The 19246-nt window shown below is 39.7% G+C and overlaps 1 protein-coding gene across 1 annotated transcript in view; it reads right to left on the bottom strand.

Moving 5' to 3' along the window:
- Positions 1–19246, bottom strand: part of MORC1 (MORC family CW-type zinc finger 1) — a 184931-nt gene that overhangs the window by 13246 nt on the left and 152439 nt on the right. Inside the window, 5 exon segments of the mRNA XM_065875870.1 lie at positions 242–260; positions 262–345; positions 3399–3593; positions 11442–11495; positions 12948–13035. Of these exon segments, the coding sequence (XP_065731942.1) occupies positions 242–260; positions 262–345; positions 3399–3593; positions 11442–11495; positions 12948–13035 (440 nt within the window).

The raw sequence follows: 19246 nt of genomic DNA, 5'->3' as shown, positions 1-19246 counted from the left end.
AAGAACAGGAATAGTTAGGGAATAGAACTGGGAAACATACAAATTGTAAACCAGTCTCCATTTCTAAAACATAAAATTTTCTTACTGTTAAACAAGATGAACTTTACAATAACAAGTGCAGAGGAGATATTTTTACAGAATCTTCTTTTTTTCTTATTAGCATTTTAAAAAATGGAATGTCTTTTCTTTTAATTTTGAGAAGTACTTTCCTTTTTTTCTGAAAGGAGACTATGTCCTGTACCTGCAGTCATTTTATTTAAAAGTCTTCTGAAAAAGGAGATTATCTTCTTTAAGCAGAGCTTCTAAATAACTGTCAATTTGCTCCAGGTCTCCTGCTGGACCGCCCTGGAAAAGAGAAGCAACAATCATAGGAGGGGAAGAAGCTACAGGGTTTATTCCTGTAATCTGGGTGGCCTTGGACCAGTCTTCCCTATGATTAATGTAGCAACAAAACCCAGCTTGCATTCGAATAATGCTTTTAACCTTTTGAAATATTTTTGCATTTAATCTCATTTTATGCTCACAAGTGGTTAGGAACTTGAATCTTTTTTTTTTTTTCTTCTTCTTCTTCTTCTTTAGTGGAAATTAGTTCAACTGTGCTTTTTGGGGTTTTTTTTTCCCCTTCTATATAATTACTTGTCATATTCCTAAAGCCCCCGCCCTCATCTCATTTTTCTGTTATAGGCTCTCATGAATTTTTAGCCTTAGAGGCAAAACAGACGGGTAGGCAAATTCTGACTTCTCTGTTTCTCCTTTTTCCTCTGCAGCATCTTTTCCCACAACCTTTGGCTTGCTGCCCTGATCTGTCCCCTTTTCTCTTTCCCTCAGTTCTCTATTGGGGTAATCTCAAGCTCTCCTTCCTTGAGCTTCTTGATCCATGAACAGCTGGACAAATGCTCCCCCTCTTTACTGACCTAAGTCTCACTCCCTCAGGCCCAACCATGGGATCAACTCATTCTCCAACTGCACTGATGGACAGGAGAATTTTTAGGAAGGACCTTTCAGAAATAATCCCAATGTTATTATTGTTTCCAGTAAGTGTCTGGCACTATCACAGTTTCTCCATCCCTCATCTGGTTCCATTAAATGTGTTTTTGCTTTGCTCCCTTTGCCCTAGATTTGCTCAGTCTTCTAACAAGCCTGAATTGTACTGAGTCCCAGCTTTGTAACTAGGACGCTGTTTGGGTTTCCATGATACTGATATTCACTAGGATTTCCAAATATTCACTGACCCTGAGGAATGCCCTGTGTGATCCTTTCTGACACCGACAGCTCTCAGCCTGTTCGGTCTGGTCTAATCCTTTGGCTCCTGCTTTCTACCCTGCAGACTAGACTTCCTGCTAGGACTCCAGGTTGATCCTGTTCCCAGGTTCTTCACGTGCTGCCCCAACCGTCTGTTCCAGGTCCACCGCATCTCATGTGTCTGCTCTACTCCATTGTAGCTGCTCGCGCAATTAAAGGCACTGAAAATGTAAATTTCAAGTGGGGGATGAGAGTAAACATATCTGGGCAGGAGCCTTTTGAGTACCTCTCCAATGATACTGGATAAAACATTTCACATTCTGTGGGCTAAAGCCCTTCACCTCTTGACTAAAGTTTGTGAATAAAACAAATTAAGTTAGTATAATTACCCTGGCTACTGTGAGGGAACCCAGGGGTTTGACACAGAAGGAAGAGTAAACTACTATTCTTTCATTCTGTTTTTCCTAGCTGAACAGATTTGCTATTGTGAGAACCAAATAATTTTTATGAACTTTCTTGATAGACAGTGGTATTCCATTACTATGATAAAGAACTTCTTTGGTCTCTCTAGTTGTTCTTGTTAGTGAAACAACAGTCATCACTGAAACCCTACCATGTGTGAGGCCCCACCAGACCTTTCACATGCAAAAACATTCACCACCCTCTGTAGCCAAAAGAACCCAAAGGAGCTCCACTCAAATCCCACTCTCACAAATTGGCTTAGGTAGTACTGTTGACAGAAGGACAAATATAATTACCATTATGTGAAAATCATTAGCTTTAATCATCCTTTTTATTTTAATAATGAAACATTTTAACTGTTGCCTAGACCACCCAAGAAGAGAGGGATTGTCTCTTTTGGCTATATACTTAATCAAAAATACTTTGTGTTTTTATTTTGTATTTTATATAAGAGAAATCCCAGCAAATCCAAAGATGTGTAGTTTTTGAAAGAGCAATGAACTCTCACACTGACTGAAAACCAGACAGTCGGCTTCAAAGTCCACGCTCATCATGTTCAATACTGATGCTCAGCAAGTTTCCTGCCTGTCTCTCCGCGACCCCCTTCCTGGGCAAAGCCGTCCTCCAGGCCTCCAGGCAGGTTTCTCGGGGAGACAGCTCCTGCCCTCTCTCCCTGCATGGCCCAGGAAGGACCTGTCTCCTGTTCCAGACTCAGGGCCTATGTCTGAGTTTTGTCTGGGTCCTGAGACAATTTTCTCCCCGTCAGACCCTATTTCCATATACTTTTTTAAAGCAGGCTAGATGATATCTAAGGAGCTTCCAGTTTACCATGACAATAAACTGAGCCAAAGGGTAGTCTTGAGGCAGCCCAGAGAGTGCCCAGGTGTCCATCACCAGTGCTGGGGAAGCAACACAAAGTGCTGGGTGCTGAGTGTATGATGCCAAGTTGCTCCAGACACAGACCTGCCTTTGCAGGCCCCCAGAGAGCTCTCTGACCCCCTCTTAGGGAGCTTTCCTAGGAGTCCCACTGAACAACCTTCGTTTATACCCCAAGGAAAGCTGAGAAACACAGTCATAGTTCCTGGGCTCACTGTTGATTTCTCAATTTATTTCTAGCATCTACAGAAAGACTTTTCAACATTGGATATATATACTTTAATTTTTGATGTTTTCTCCCCAGCATTTGTATATGCTATAGTAGAAGATGGGTATTTCCTCACTGGCTCAATCTATCATAGAAGCCCAATTCTTTATGCATTCAAATATATAAATAAACAAGAAGAACAGTAATTCATTGTTACATGATATTTTCCTCTAAGATTAGAAGAGTCTGTTTTTTTAACCTCTGTATTAGGATAAAAATTAAAATATTTTGTTGTCTGAAAAAATTAGGAAAAAATTTCCTACTGGAAATATGCTACTGAGGAGACAGCATGATCGAACTATACCAACAGCACAAGCAAAGCGTCTGATTTTTCAAAGGGAAAATATAATAGGCCTTTAAAACAGTGTTCTGATTTATACTTTCAAAGTTCATTTATTTGTGATTTCAATATCCATTAAGAGAGAGTTGGGGCTCGGTTAAGTGACTCGTCCAAAGTCATAAGTGGATGACGACATTAGGAGAGGAAGCTAGCCCAGTGCTCTCTACACAATGTGTGTTCCTATTACTCAAGTAAAATTTCATTTCTTACCAGCTGAAGTTTCTGCAATAATACTGTCAGTTTCACACGAAGATTATTCAGTTTGTCTTCAGTGATTTTTCTTTTTTTTTCACATTGTCCCAGGGATACTTCATTAACCACTCCTCTTCTGTTTGCATCATAGATAATGGATTGCATGGTTTCCTTTAGTTTTTTTTCATATTGGACCATGTAAACATTATGGATCTGGGAATGTTTTAAAAACAGTTTTAGTATATTCTTAAAATATTACTTTCCTCCCTAATAGCAGAATATCATATTCCAATCCTACACATATATACCATGTGTCAACTCTGTACATATGTACTATGGGTGGTCTACATTTAAGATATGTTGATCCCTTAAGGAACTAACAATCTGATGGAAGAGGAAGAGAAAGAAGGAAAAATGCACAATAGTCCAGTAACTATAGTATAAAGAGGCACGCCAAGGTCAGCTCAGAAACCCTTGCTTTGGAATAAAGAAGAAACCTAGTAATGCTTGAATTTGTTCTCCTACCAGGGCTACCGTAGTCTTCAAGGCACAAAGGGGACAGGTGCCTGTGACTACTCGCCACAGCACCAGTAACTCATAGATGACGACAGAGTGTCCAGCCACTTGGGGCTTTAAATGTGTGATTTATAACTCAAGTCTGTAGCATCTGAAAAGCACAGAAGCTACAGTAAGAGGAATTCCTAGTCTGCCACTCTCCTTGGGTTCCCTAATCTGATGTAAAGAGTACGGTTATATACTAACACATGTGACCTTTGCTAATTCAAGAGTCTTGGTTATTTTCCAAGAGCTTGTGTTGCACCTGAGACACTCACAGAATAGAAAGAAGTAATGGAGTGGCCAAATGCTTCAATTTCAAGATGACATTAATTGCCTGTATCAACATTTTGAGAGGGCCGGGGGATATTCTGAGAAAAGAGATACAGGGCAAATCCTGTTTTGATAAACATTTGCATGTTTCAGCAATAAGAAGATTTCTGTATTCTAATATGCTGGGTTGCCAGGAAAATTGTAAGGTAGCCTCGTTTGTCTTCTGGGTCCACCCTGTCCCCCTTCACCCTCCTCCACTACACTCACTAATACATGCAGGCCCTTCCCCAACACTGCCACATCATCCCCTTTAAGCACTCATTGACCTCACACATTTCTCCTTTTTCTATAAAATTCTTTAAACAAACAAACAAAACCCCCTGAGTATACTGAATTCTGTTTAACAGACGTTCACCAACTACTTCCTAAATTCGAGGCACTGAACTTTATTATAGGTGATGCAGAGATATGTAAGATTCAGTCTTTGCCCTCAAGAAGCTTCTAGTCTACAGAATGAGATAATACAAGTACGCAAATATTGTATCTTTATGGGAGAAAATGTATTGTGCCCCAAGTAAGGCACAGATATTATTAGAGTTGAGAGGTGGGTGTGGAGTCTCCATTAAATAGAAGAGCATTAAAGTCCTGACTTAAGGTATTTGAGTTGGATTGACATCACTAATTTACCTCCAGTTATGTATACTATTCATGTGCTATTAACTGAGAGGAATATTTGGGAGCAGGGACCCAAATACCACTCCACAGTAGTAAATAATGGCCACATATGTGTGCATTTATATATATACACACATACATTCACACATATATATCATATGTTGTATTAAAGGTGAGACTTAATTGTGAAATCTGTAGATTGCCACGTAAAGAAATCTTAGATTTCTTTCGAGACTTACACTGCCTGGATGTTTGTGTGAGGGCACAAGGAATTAGACTCTGAAATCCTTGACCTGGCTCTGCCTATTCTTACCTCATTTCCTGAGTTCTAGGCCTCGCCCTTCCAGGTATACATCAAGCTCCCTCCTGCCACAGGCCCTTTGCCCTTGCTGCTCTCTTTGTTCAGCAGATTCAGCTCCAGATATACACAAGGCTCACTGTTGGTCTCAACCAATATGAAAACATGGCTCAGATATTCCTTGCTCTCTGTATCTGAAATAGCCTCCCCTTCCCCAACACACCATCACTGTCTATCCCCTGGCCTTGCACAATTATTTTATGGCACGTCACATTGTATGTTTATTTATGTTTTATTTAAGTGTTTGTTATCTATCTTTCCCTTGGGAATGTAACCTCAATGTAAAAAAAAATTTCGGTTTTGTACACCTCTCTATTTCTAACACCTGCCACATGGCACTAAATAGTGAAGAGTTAGGACAGCAGATGTTCAGAATTCACAGCAAAGGGACTTCAAATACGAGGGCCAAACCTGCCTTGAAATGCAGGCTACATTCTGAGATCTTGGAGGGGCATCCTTTTTTGAACATGCTCAATTCAACCTACAAGAAGTTGATGGCTTAAAACTAAGGCAATAACCACCTCCTCCAAGAAGCTTCATAGGTTCTTCCCGTGGAGGCTTCTGTCGAACCCAGGAAGTGAGTTCTCCCACGGCCTGAAGGTAGGGTAGGGTAAATAATTCAACACAGCTGGAATAATGAGGACAGAGTCATGGACAGTTCAGATGTCAGCAGCCAATAATAGTTCTTAGTTTTCAGAAATTTAGAATCTTATAGCTTTTGCCATCCTAAACAATAGCCAGGAAACACTTTCTTGTAAAAAGCAACAACAATAATAAAACAAACCAAAACAAATAAAATTAAAAATATGAAAAACAATATTACCTAGAAAAAGAACAGTATTGCTCATCAGCAATAAAAAGAAACACACGATTGATATACTTAATGGATCTGAAGGACATTATGCTGAGTGAATAAAGCCAATGATAAAGTGACACCTACTGTATGATACCATTTTGATAACATCCCTCAATAAGTGGTGCTGGGAAAAACGGACAGCTACATGTAAAGGAATGAAATTAGAACACTCCCTAACACCATACACAAAAAGAAACTCAAAATGGATTAGAGACCTCAATGTAAGACCGGACATTATAAAACTCTTAGAGGAAAACATAGGAAGAACACTCTTTGAGATAAATCACAGCAAGATCTTTTTTGACCCACCTCCTAGAGTAATGGAAATAAAAACAAACAAATGGGACCCGATGAAACTTCAAAGCTTTTGCACAGCAAAGGAAACCGTAAACAAAACGAAAAGACACCCCTTAGAATGGGAGAAAATATTTGCAAACGAATCAACGGACAAAGGATTGATCTCCAAAATATATAAACAGCTCATGCAGCTCAATATTAAAAAAACAAACAACCCAATCCAAAAATGGGCAGAAGACCTAAATAGACATTCCTCCAAAGAAGACATACAGATGGCCAAGAAGCACATGAAAAGCTGCTCAACGTCACTCATCATTAGAGAAATGCAAATCAAAACTACAATGAGGTATCACCTCACCCCAGTTAGAATGGGCATCATCAGAAAATCTACAAACAACAAATGCTGGAGAGGGTGTGGAGAAAAGGGAACCCTCTTGCACTGTTGGTGGGAATGTAAATTGATACAGCCATTATGGAGAACAGTATGGACGTTCCTTAAAAAACTAAAAATAGAACTACCATATGACCCATCAATCCCACTACTGGGCGTCTACCCAGAGAAAACCCTAATCCAAAAAGACACATGCACCCCACTGTTCACTGCAGTACTATTTTCAATAGCCAGGTCATGGAAGCAACCTAAATGCCCATCGACAGACGACTGGATAAAGCAGATGTGGTACATATATACAATGGAATATTACTCAGCCATAAAAAGGAATGAAATTGGGACATTTGTAGAGACGTGGATGGATACAGAGACTGTCATACAGAGTGAAGTAAGTCAGAAAGAGAAAAACAATTATCGTATATTAACGCATATTTGTGGAACCTAGAAAAATAGTACAGATGCACCAGTTTGCAGGGCAGAAATTGAGACGCAGATGTAGGGAACAAACGTATGGACACCAAGGGGGGAAAGCGGCAGGGGTGTTGGTGGTGTTGGTGGGATGAACTGGGAGATTGGGATTGACATGTATACACTAATATGTATAAAATAGATAACTAATAAGAACCTGCTGTATAAGAAAATAAATAAAATAAAAATCAAAAGTGAAAAAAAGAATGTTTGTACAGCATGCTACATTCAAAATCATATTCAGTCTCTCAACGTTCACTATTTTGTAACCAGCAAACTGTATTTCCTTCAAGCACTAGCGGCCAGTTTAGCCAGTTTCCTGACTTATGCTTCTTCCTTTCTCAGGCTAACATCTCAATGAGGTTTCTATAAAAGGTAACACTTTTGACAACTTTTAAAGCTCAATATAAAAGGACTTCTGGTTGTTTTAACATTTTAATTAAGGTGAGTATAGAACTGTAACAGGATGAGAGGCTTAGTTCTGCTGGTTAAACTCACTCTTGTAGAGGTATTTGCGGCAAATCAAAAATGGAATTCTTCCAAACCCCATTAATTCAGAATGGAATTAGGATTTGAAAGAAAGGATATTCAACTGAGATTTTAATTTTCTGCCTTGAATTTAAAAAGTCAGAGTTCTGGCAGCTCTGGAGCTCCAGAATCCTAATAAGTTTGCACAAAGTAAGGCAGGACTACAAAATCTATAGATTTTGCACCCTACTTACAAGAAGATGCATGTGTTTGTGTGGGCAGACACTACAGCAAAAACAATCAACTTTGAGTCAATGCACAATAGTAAAGTCCAGATGCATTCAAAGCTACTTACTGATGTTGCTAGGATATGAGAGGATTGCTAATTTCAAGGATTCGATAATCTAGTTGGGGAGAAAATAAAATACAGGAAACTACTGTAATGCAAGGCAGAAAATTTAATTAATGCTAAAGTAGAGTTTTAAGGTCCTCTCAGAACACAGAAGTCAAGATTAATTTCACACGGAGAGACTGAGGTAGGCTTGATGTAGAAGGTAGCATTGATCAGGCTGTACAAAGGGTGGGCAGGATTTCCAGAGGCCAACCGTGGACTGGGAGAGTGGAGAAGAGTATTCGGGGGGACAGCACGGGGAAACGCTCAGAGGCAGGCCAGTCTAGTAGGTTGGAGCAACTCCACTTTGGATGGAGCAGATGGCTTGCAAGAGGAAAGAATAAAAGATGGTGGTTCAGGTTGGGTTGCAAAGGACCACCAATGCTGTCATGAATCATCTGCTACTCTAATAGTTATGGACACTGCTGATGTGGTCAGGGCGAGGTGACCAAAAAAGTTTGTGCTTTACAAAGGGTCCTCCCTTTATTAAAGGTACACACCTTAAAGCAAGGTACATAGAGTTAACCCTACATGGATTTCAATAAATGATTTCAATAGTTTTTATAACCATCCACTTAAAGCCACTAATCATTAATAAAGTCCTTAAGACCAGTTTCATGTGAAGAAAATCGTGATTCCAATTGTTCTGTATTTTGCTTGCAACATCTCCATTTCAACAGGAACTCATGGTCTCTTGACTGTTTATCTTGCTTTGATTCTTTGAACCCCACTTGCCCTGAACATTACGAGGATTCTACTCATCATCTATGCTAACACCTTGAATAAACATTTATTCAGTCTGGCCTCCAAGACCCAACAACTTGGCTCCATTACTGAGTGTAGACACTGAAAAAATACCATTTAGAAACAGACATGAAGGACATGTATAAGCTTGGATACGCTAAGATGTATGATAAACTAATTCTTAGCAAGTTTCTAAGTTTTTTCGTGTAAATAGTTAAATCAGAGTTCCCTAACCAGAAGGTAAGGATGTGTCAAGAGGTCCAGGAACCCGGCTGGTGATTTGTCAAGCTGGCTGCCACAGACAGAGTTGGGACAATTCCTGGTGGGAAAGTAAACAACCTGCCTACCACATGCCCTCCCCACACCATATTTTACTGTCAGCATCTCCCCATATACATCTCACCATGTAATATCAAGGTCTCTAGTAAGTAAACAATCATTCTTTTATGCCAATAGGCTGAGAAGCTGTAGTATACCTACTGCAAGTAATACTTGCAAACTTTATCATAAGGATGAAGTATTACAGTCTGGATAAGAATGAGATGGTATAAAGTGAGGTAGTGAAAAGAGCTTTGGAGTGGCACAAATCTGGGTTCCAATCCTGAATCTACTACTTACTTGCATCACGACATTGGAAGGTTATCTTTCTGGTTCTCCATTTCCTCATTACTAACATGGAGAGAGTGGCACCTGTACATCCCAGAGTTGTGAGAATTAAATGAGGTAACATATATAAAAGGCCTAGTTTAGTGCCTGGAGCTAGTGGCTCTTAATCAATCACAGTGTTAGATTTTTTTTTTTTTTTTTTTTTTTTTTTGCGGTACACGGGCCTCTCACTGTTGTGGCCTCTCCCGTTGCAGAGCACAGGCTCCGGACGCGCAGGCTCAGCGGCCATGGCTAACGGGCCTAGCCGCTCCGCGGCATGTGGGATCTTCCCGGACTGGGGCACGAACCCGTGTCCCCTGCATCGGCAGGCGGACTCTCAACCACTGTGCCACCAGGGAAGCCCCCACAGTGTTAGATTTGCTGATGAAAATAATACTAGTAAAATAATAATAATAATAGTGCTAGAATAGGGTCAAAAATATGTTGGATAAAAGCTGTCTTTTACTCTAATTAGGAAATGACAACTAAGTCTTCACACCGAAAATGTTCAACTACTGCTTTTTCAACAAAATGCTGCTCAGAAAATAAATTCACTTTTCAGTTGAACAATGATGAGAAATTAAGAACCACAATATTCCTTCATTCCCAGTTGCTTATCACAGGCCAGTAGGCACTCAGGCAGAAATATCAGAGGAAAATATATCAACAGGGGTATTACATTTAGGCACACCCTAAAATCCAAACACTTGGTGACACAGCCTTTCTAAGAAGAAATCTAGTTTAGGTTCTAATTTTCATTTCAAGTTTGCCTAGTTATATACTTTGGGGAACTTACGTCCCAATTCTATTTCATTTATGAAACATGAGTATTCAAATATATTCCATTCCCCACAAAAGAGATGAGGCGGCGCCTGTGCTTACAGCTGTGCTGTGCACAATTCCAGGGAGCATCATTCATCTCCCAGTCTTGCATATTATTATGAGAGTTTTCCAGAAGATGGCTGTAAGCATAAGCACTTGGAAGAAGATGCTAGTATATGTGCTAGTGACAGAGCTGGTGCACCTGTTTGAGCAAACAGGTGAAGTGTCAGCAGAGACCTAAGCATCTCAATATTGATCCTGGTGGCGTGAAAAGTTCTAGACTGTTGTGGCCTCCATGAAGTATCTGGGAACCTCAGTGGCTGTACTGGCTCCAATGCTAATGCCCTGTGTTAGTTGGGCCAGGTTCACATCTTGGAGTCTCAGTTCCCTTGACCGTGATTTAAGGAAGTTGAGGGCATATGATTTTTTGAGATATTTCTCTAGTAGAACTGAAAGACTATGGACTCTTCCCTGCCACCACCAAGGAAATCTTTAAGAACTAGATACACAGTATTATAAGAAAACTGTAAAAAAAAAAAAAACAACAACAAAAAACAAAAAACCATCTACCCAGAGAGAGAGAAAGGTTGTAATGAAACACACCAAAAAATACCAGTGATCTTGGAATGGTTTGGGACTATGGATGAATTTCTTAAAATTCCTTTTACTTTCTTTTATTAGCATTATTTTATAGCTGCTTTTAAAATAGAAAAATCATAAACTTAAAAAAACTGTTGATAGAATTTAAAAATCCCAGAGAGATATCAAATTGTCCAAAATAATTAAAGACTTTTGTACAAAAGATTTCTGATTTAGCACAGTGTCTCGAGGATCCAGTGAACCTATTACTTAAAGACTCAGAATGTCATGTTTCCTGTTCAAAATATAGTCCTACTCCAAGTGTTTCATAACCTTTATGGTTTGGAAACATTTGCATCTTTAAAATTCAAAAAGATGTTGCTTTGTGGCATCGGATATGCTACAGATTAATCTAAGTCTTGATAAGTAAATGCAAATTTGATTTCCTTTCAAACCTAACATTTGGAAATGTATATTATTTCTCCTTTGGAATACAGGATCATTTAGAATATAAATGATTACGTTGAAAGGAAGCTTACCTGGTTGAAACACATTTTCAGCTTCTTGTTTGTCTGCTCTGGGCATTGCTCCAGCTGTTTTCATAAATGATAACAGAACAGGATATTAACTTTTAGGGAATGAGCAGTCTACAATAGAGTTATAACATGCAAGTACCTAGCATAAAAAAGCATCAAAGCCTAGAACTTGCCAACATTGGTGCTGTGGGTCTTTTAAGCCAGGGTCTAATTATATTATACAACATGGTTTTAAAATTTTTCAGATGAAAAAGAAAATCAAGGTGAAGGAAAAGTAAATGATAAATAATAAAGCCGTTGGAGTCTAGATATCTTGGATGGGGACGCCACAGAAATAGACCGGGGAGAGTCACTGGCATGTGGGATAGTATTTAAAGTCAGAGACTAGCTGAGGTCACCTAGAAACAACATTTAATAGAGAGAAGAAAGTGGTCCAGGAACAAGCCCTCAGACACACCGACATTTAGAAACCAAACAGAGAAGGAGCTGCCAGCGCAGAGGATGGGAGGGAGGGAAGCAGGAAAATGAGAAGTGTGTTGTCATGGAAGCCACATAAAGAAAGTGCTTCAAGAAAGAAAGAGTGGTCAGCTGGGCTGAAGAGGTCAGGTAAGATAAGTGACTACTGCACTTGTCAGCACAGTGGTCACTGGTGGTTTGACAAGACAGTCCCAGTGACGCTGTTGAGTCAGAAGCCCCACGGGAAAGAATGAGGTGAGAGTAGATGGTGAAGAAGCAGAAACAATGATGTAGGAATTCATCCAGGATCAGATGAAGACATATGGCACCTCTGCAAATTAATCATGTGGTGCTCTTTTCACTGATAGCTTTTCACGTGTATCCATCCCTTCCACAAGCAACACCGAGCACGAGGGTGGCGAAGAAGGCCCCCACCCTCCTGTACCTGGCAGGGTTCTTCCAGTCCCGTGAGCAGCTCCGGTGGCCTGAGGCCTGCACCCCTCACTCAGCTTCCCCACAGCCTGCTGTGACTCAGCAGCTCAGGGACCGCCCACTGTGGGCCAGTGCCAGGCTCACCCTGTGCACCCCAGGTAGCTGCTGATCAAAGTTTTCCTTCCCATCATATATAGTATGGCCTCTGAGATGAGATTTGGTAAATGCAATTTTCTTCATCTTTCCCTGTGATGTCTTAGTGATTCTAACCCAATCTTCACCTCAGTTCCTCATAAAAGGTAGCTGAGGAAGCGTATCTAAGGGATAGGAACTATTTTTGGTGCAGGGAGAGAAGTTAAGGACTATATCCTGTCTCTTTTCATCTCAGAGACTGACTACTCTCAGTCTGTACAATCTTCCCAGAGTTTATTTAAACCTTGGCCATGCTGGTTTCCCATGCAGCTTTAATTCCGAGTTACCCACTTAGTACAAAGATCCCCATGCTCATTCACTTAAGCTATTCTAGGTCCTCTCATTGGTAACCCTTTACATTTTTCTTCACTGAAGATTCAATTCAGGGTGTTCTGTCATTCCCTCAAAGTTCAAAAAAAGTCAGCTTGCCTCCAAACTTGCTGTAAGTTCCTCCAGAGACGTGTGGCCAAATTCTGATGGTAGACAATACTCGGGGAAAAAATACAGAAGAATCTCCCTAGGAATATAAGCACAGCAGAGATGAGAATATACCAGGAAAAGAGAGGCAGCGCTCAACTGTCCGAACTGGCTCTATCTCCTGGGTTTTGTTAAATATCTTGGCAAAGACGAACATTTGTGCCTGCCAAATAGTTTGTTTTTATAAGTGGCATCAAAGTGTTCTTCAAAAGGCATTGACTGGGGAAAGGGAGGTGGCCATGGCTATAAAAGGGCAACAGGAAGAATCCTTGTGGTGATGGAAGTCTTCTGTACCTTGATTGTGTCAATGTCAATATCCTAATTTCCGTATTGTTCTATAGTTTTGCAAAATGTTACCATTGGGAGAAACTGGGTAAAGGGTACAGGGGATATCTCTGTACATTTATCTTCAAATAAAACGTTTATTAAAGCAAGCAAGCATGAGCTCACAATGCCCATCCATAACCAAGCAGTGCAGGAAAGCCTTGCACCTACCTGAATTTCTCCTTGGCAGACAGCTAAGTCAGCATTGCAAAATTCTCGGAGGAAAAGAGGCTGACTACAGGCTTACTGACTTTTCCCTAAGAAAACCAAAGAACTTAACTCTTTGGAGTAATTCTTTCATCGGGGCCTCTGGGACTACCCCTAGAAATCATACATGGACCCTGCTCTTTCCAGACAGCCATGGTCATTGTTCTGACAGGTGCTTCATTTCGTCAAAAGGCAGGAGCACCCCACCCTTCTAGTGTGATGGCTTTTCTAGGATTAATCCCCTAGATGACATACATTTCACTCCTGGGAGAATATGAAATCTAGAAATTTACAGTTACCACATCTTAAAAGTATATAGAGTGTTTTATGTTGAAGTGTTCCAAGAACTTCATGTATATTACCCAAGGGACTTATAAAATTTTTCAATTATAAAATAACATGGCACACAAAGGATAAAACAGCTATTTCTTATATAATTTACATTCCTAGTATTTTAATTATATTATTTGTGGCAATATTCATTTGTAATTTTAAGGAGATTCAATCCAAAAAGTTAAAAATCCTCAGCATTTCACAACATCAAATGTTAACACACACACACACACACACACACACACACACACACACACACACACACAGAGTCCTCAGAATTATTTGCCTGGCTGGTAAGAAGATGAGTAGGGAAGAGGCAGGATGAGAAAGGGCTTCTGGGTATTTGAGCTGAGCAGAAATCAGATGGCATAGAAAGAAAAGCTTCAAGTGGAGTCCCTGGGAAAGGAAGCCTGTGGTCAAGTTTACGGTAGGTTTCGTGGAGGAGAAGTGGTGAGAGGTATTTTTAAATACAAACCACCTCTTTCCTCCCCTAAATCCAGCCTCCCTTCCTCCAATACAGGGTTGAAACCCCTGTACTGGTCCTGAGTGTTGGTCCTTTTCATGGTGGGTATAAATTCTGTGGGGTTTAGATTTAGAGCTAATCAGCAATCTTCCAAGGAAGTATTTCTAGAAAAACAAATATTCGGAGGTGGTGGCATTTGGTGGGGAGTGGGAAAGGGTGAAGGGGCAGGTTGGGGAGAGACAAAGTTCTGAATCAGTTCTGGATTATTCTCAGTCTGTGAAATCTCTACATCAAAATTTACATGAAACACCATTATAGTCTGAATAATGTCTCACATGTGTGTACTATTATTTCTAAAGACAGGTAAAGAGACAAAGACACACAGAGAGAAGGAGAGATTATTTTATAGTGAAACACTTTATGTAAAGGTTTTATTGGAATCACTTGTCACAAGTAGCTCATCATGTTGTATTTTCTCAATATCCTCAAGCTCATTAATTCCACAGACATTCCCTGAATGCTACTAAAACAAAGCCTTTATCTAGTGCACCTTCCAGAGCCTGGCATTGTGCCCCATGCTAGGAACCCAATACATTCTAATTACACTGAATTCAGCCTAGTAGGGAACGCAGACAAGGAAGCAAACTATTCCAGTGACAGAAGGTAGAATGGGAATGCAGCACCATGGCTACCTAGAGGAGGGGCCCAAATTCGTATTTGGGAAGCCCCAAAGGAAGGGTAGGAGTCAGCTAGCTGTGCGGGGCAGGCGGGTACAGCCTGTGAAGAAAGAATGCCAGGCCAACTGCACTATATGTTGGGGAACTGAGTATTTTCTGACGGTATTGAGCACCCTGGTCAAATTCATCCATTCTTTATAAAGTGCTGGAAATGTGCTAAGTGTTGCTATAGGCTTCATATACAAAACTTCATGTCATCTTTATGGAAGCTCTTTGATTGAGGACTTATTCCTCTTTTGAACGTCTCTGGTTCCCTAATTGTTAAGGATCCTCATGTCCACGCCCACCTGTACTCTCCTTTGCCCCTCTCCCTCCAAGACCTTAGTATCCACCTTTGTACTCTCTCCTCCATCTCACTTCTGCTAAATGGCTCTTCCCTTGGGGATTCTGTCCCACGAGACTGACTGGAGAGGAAGACAAATTATCCTGCTCCTGTAGTCTCTAAGCACAAACGCACAGACCTCCGCATTTTCCTTTTCCTGAAAAAATAATCCAGAAAAACTGTTAGATCCTCTTAAAAACTGTAAGCTACCAAAAATCATAAATGTGGGGGCTGAATGTAGATGCTTAAGAACTCTTTAAAAATTCCTTCATTTATTGTCTTGAGTCCCTTTCTTCGATGCAATTCTTCAATGACACCTTCTTTTGTTCCTGAGGAGGGTATATATAATCAAACTTCTCTCCACCCTCAAACTTCAGGTTTCCTTTAAGACAGAAACAGTGATCCTCTAATTCAAAAAAGGTCCTTCAACGATGTCCTCAGCACAGAACTATAGGAATAACCTGGTGTCTGGAGTATCGAAATGTATACTGTGTATTTTGGAGGGACTCAAGAACCAAGTGCTACCATTCAAGGGGAGTCTTTTCTTACCAAGAACACCCCTTCTTCCCTTGGAGCTTTTATTCATAGTTCCACCTCCAAACTTGCTAATAAAATCAGGAATTTGTCTTTATTAACATTATCTCTCTTCTTGGGGATTCAAGAAATAAGTAACCTGAAGATCTTCCAGAGCTATTGTTTGTACCCAGGACTGTAATAGGTTCTTGGCTATAATGCCCATTTCAGTTGAATTCCTACAGAAACCATATCCATATCTACAAGTTTGAGTTGGAAATTTTTATAGAGTTCAACTAGCTGAGCTACAACACTAAATCAGCTCTGTCTCCATATATGACGACCAAGCTTTGAAAAGCTCCAGCTAAGGGCCATTTCCTTTTCATTCCGTGGTCATATCCTTTCTCAACAGGGTAATTTTTCCTTAAGAAAAATCTTTCTTATGTTAATATAACTCTGCTCTTTCTAGACATGAGCAGAGATACACAGAGGTTCCTGGTTATCCTGCTGTTCTTTTTAAAGAGTAAACTAGTTAATAATAAGCTTGGTCTTGGCTAAGGAGAAGAGCAAGCCTCCTACCTGAGGTAGAGCGAAACTCTCTCCTTCAACCCAGTGAAAGGCTATGGAAATGGCATGGCTCCACTTTCTAAAACCAGGAGTCAGGTCCTGGTTTTTGATAGACCTCAATTGCTAATTTTCTTTTTTTTTTTTGTGGTCTTTTCTTTTGCTTCAGTAACTGGCAGCAACCTGTAAAAAGTGACTTTCATTTTAAAATTTATTTTTGGTATTTTTAAAAGTTAAGATAACATGAAGCATGTTTGCACTTTTGTAGAGGTGAAATAAATGAAGCCTGACTTATATCGAGTTTACATATACAACGATAAACTAAAACAAGGCATTATAGGTTAGCATTTGTGAGTAAGGACTATGAGACCAGACTGCCAATATTCAAATCCCAGCTCTACCACTTAAGAGTTATGTAATGCTGGGCAAATTACTTAACCTCTGCATACCTCAATTTTCTCATCTGTAAAATGGGGATAATAAAAGTATCTATTTATAGGGTTGTTGTAAGGTTTAAGTGAGTCAACATATGCAGAGCCCTTAGGACAGTGCCTGGCACATAGTAAGTGCATAAAAAATATTATTATTATTGTTGTTGTTGTTGAAAGTGATCTGAGGTTTGATACTGCTTCAATGTTTAGGACCATTTGGTAAAATTTAACAATCTGGATCTCAGTTTACCTTATTTACCTCTGATTTATTCACACAACTCAGTTGCACCCCATTATTTGAAAACACTTTAACATCCAGTAGTACTATTCACTGCTTTTTACATTAATCCCTTTCAATTTAACTAAAATTATTTTTGAAAATCTACTAATACACGTTGGACACTGTGGAAAATTCAATCTGTTTTCAAAGGAGTTACTACATTTGGGGATTAAATAAATTAATACACATAAAACAAAACATAATGCAAGATAGGAAAATGTTAAACTGAGCATAATTGGGTGATAAAAAAGGATAATAAGAATGACTATTGTTTATTAATTTATAACATGAAACTAATAGAAGAGGCCCATTTAGCAGTGTAGGAAGGGATAAGGATGATGTCATGTTCAAAGTGAACCAAGTGGAGGGAACACTCCACACACTTCAAAGGGCCTGACTGCTCTCTTATCTGTGACAAGCAAGGCAAGTCTGGTGAACAATCGTGAGTGTAAAGAACATGGTCCCCTCCACACTGTACATGGCCAGCCACAATCTTCATGCCTGGAGGAATTTAAAGTCTAGTAAACACAAGGACTAATATGTGGACCAGACAATAGAATAGTGCAGTACAGGGAAGAAAACATAAAGAAGACAAGAAATCTGTTTTCACTGGTGAAATGTGAGAAAACATATGACATGCTGCCAAAGGCAAAAGAGAAAATTGGTAAATGAGGAGCTCCTTTTGTTCCAGTTAAAGCCTTGTGTTGTGTACAATTCTTTTCCCACTGAATATTTTTATAAAACAATCACCACAAAAAAATTCAAGCTGGTACAGAAAGGAGCTTATTTATTAATTCATCTGGCTTTCAGAGTGTTCAGTTGATAACAGTATGATGATTTCAAGTACTAAAAGGTTCTACATGTTCATTAGGGAGATGGTTTCTGGGAAATTTAAATTTTCTATTGATGCCTAATTATAGAGGTGGATGCACCTTAAAGCCTTAGTACACTCAATCAGATTATCTCCTTTTTGATCACATGTAACTCATGAAAATTAATAATGATGATACACTTAGAGGCAGAACAAAAATTAGCCAAGAAAAAATAAAGAAAATGATAATGCAGAGCTGTACATCCAAACTCTGCTGCAACACAACCAGGCAAATCTCTCCAGGCGCATAGTGCGGAGAGCAGCAAAGCGTGTGTGGGTGTCTGTGTGTGTGTATATGTAGTGAATATTACAAAGTGTGTGTGTTATGTATGTAAGTATGTACATATGTATGTGTGAGTATATATATACACCGTGATTAAAAGCAAGAGCTTCCAAATCAGGGAGCCCTGTCCTTAGTAGCTGTGTAATTGTCTTTGTGATTTTGAGTGTTACTCAGTTTCTCTTTTTCAGTTTAGCGTTTTAAAAAAAAAAAAAAAATTAAAAATAATACCAGCCTTGTAAGTTTGTCTAAGGAGCTAATGTATACAAAGCACTTAGGTGACTGTGTAAAATATAATAATGACTCATAAATAGTGGCTATTATTATCATCAAGAAGGCCTGGCTCACTTGAAGCAATGTCCCAATCATTGACATGTCATATCCATACATTTTTTAATAATATGCACACATTTATTCAGATATACACAGGCATATTGATATATAATTTTTTCCATACTACCATGTCTTAGGGAACAATTGACATGCCTGAATCTCAGAACTAGTGAGTAAGAAACCAGGATTCAAATTTAAGGCTCCCCAACATCAAGGATGAGGATCTTACATACGTCCGGACGAACACTGATAGAAGGCAAGAAGATGGTTGGAGAATCCCATTTTCTAGGGACTATACTGTAGGCCATGGCAGTATGAGACTGACATCCATCCAGATCACTGGATGAACGGCCTTTTCAACCTCATAATATTTGTACAACCCTGAGGTCTGGCTTGCTTCTGTCCCGTTCCCAGGCTCGTGCAAGCTTGCCAACCCAGACACTGTGCAGATCTGGTAGTCAGAACTTACTGTTCAGGAATGCAGCACTCTGGCTTCACTCCTTGATCAGTGACTTGTTTCTGGATCCCTAGTGTCATTAGTGAAAATGTGTCCTGATGCAAAGGCCAAGTTGGATCCACCTGAATATAACAAG

This window comes from Phocoena phocoena, chromosome 4, assembly GCF_963924675.1.
Source record: "Phocoena phocoena chromosome 4, mPhoPho1.1, whole genome shotgun sequence".
Taxonomy (NCBI): domain Eukaryota; kingdom Metazoa; phylum Chordata; class Mammalia; order Artiodactyla; family Phocoenidae; genus Phocoena; species Phocoena phocoena.
This window is presented reverse-complemented; position numbering and strand designations above follow the sequence as displayed.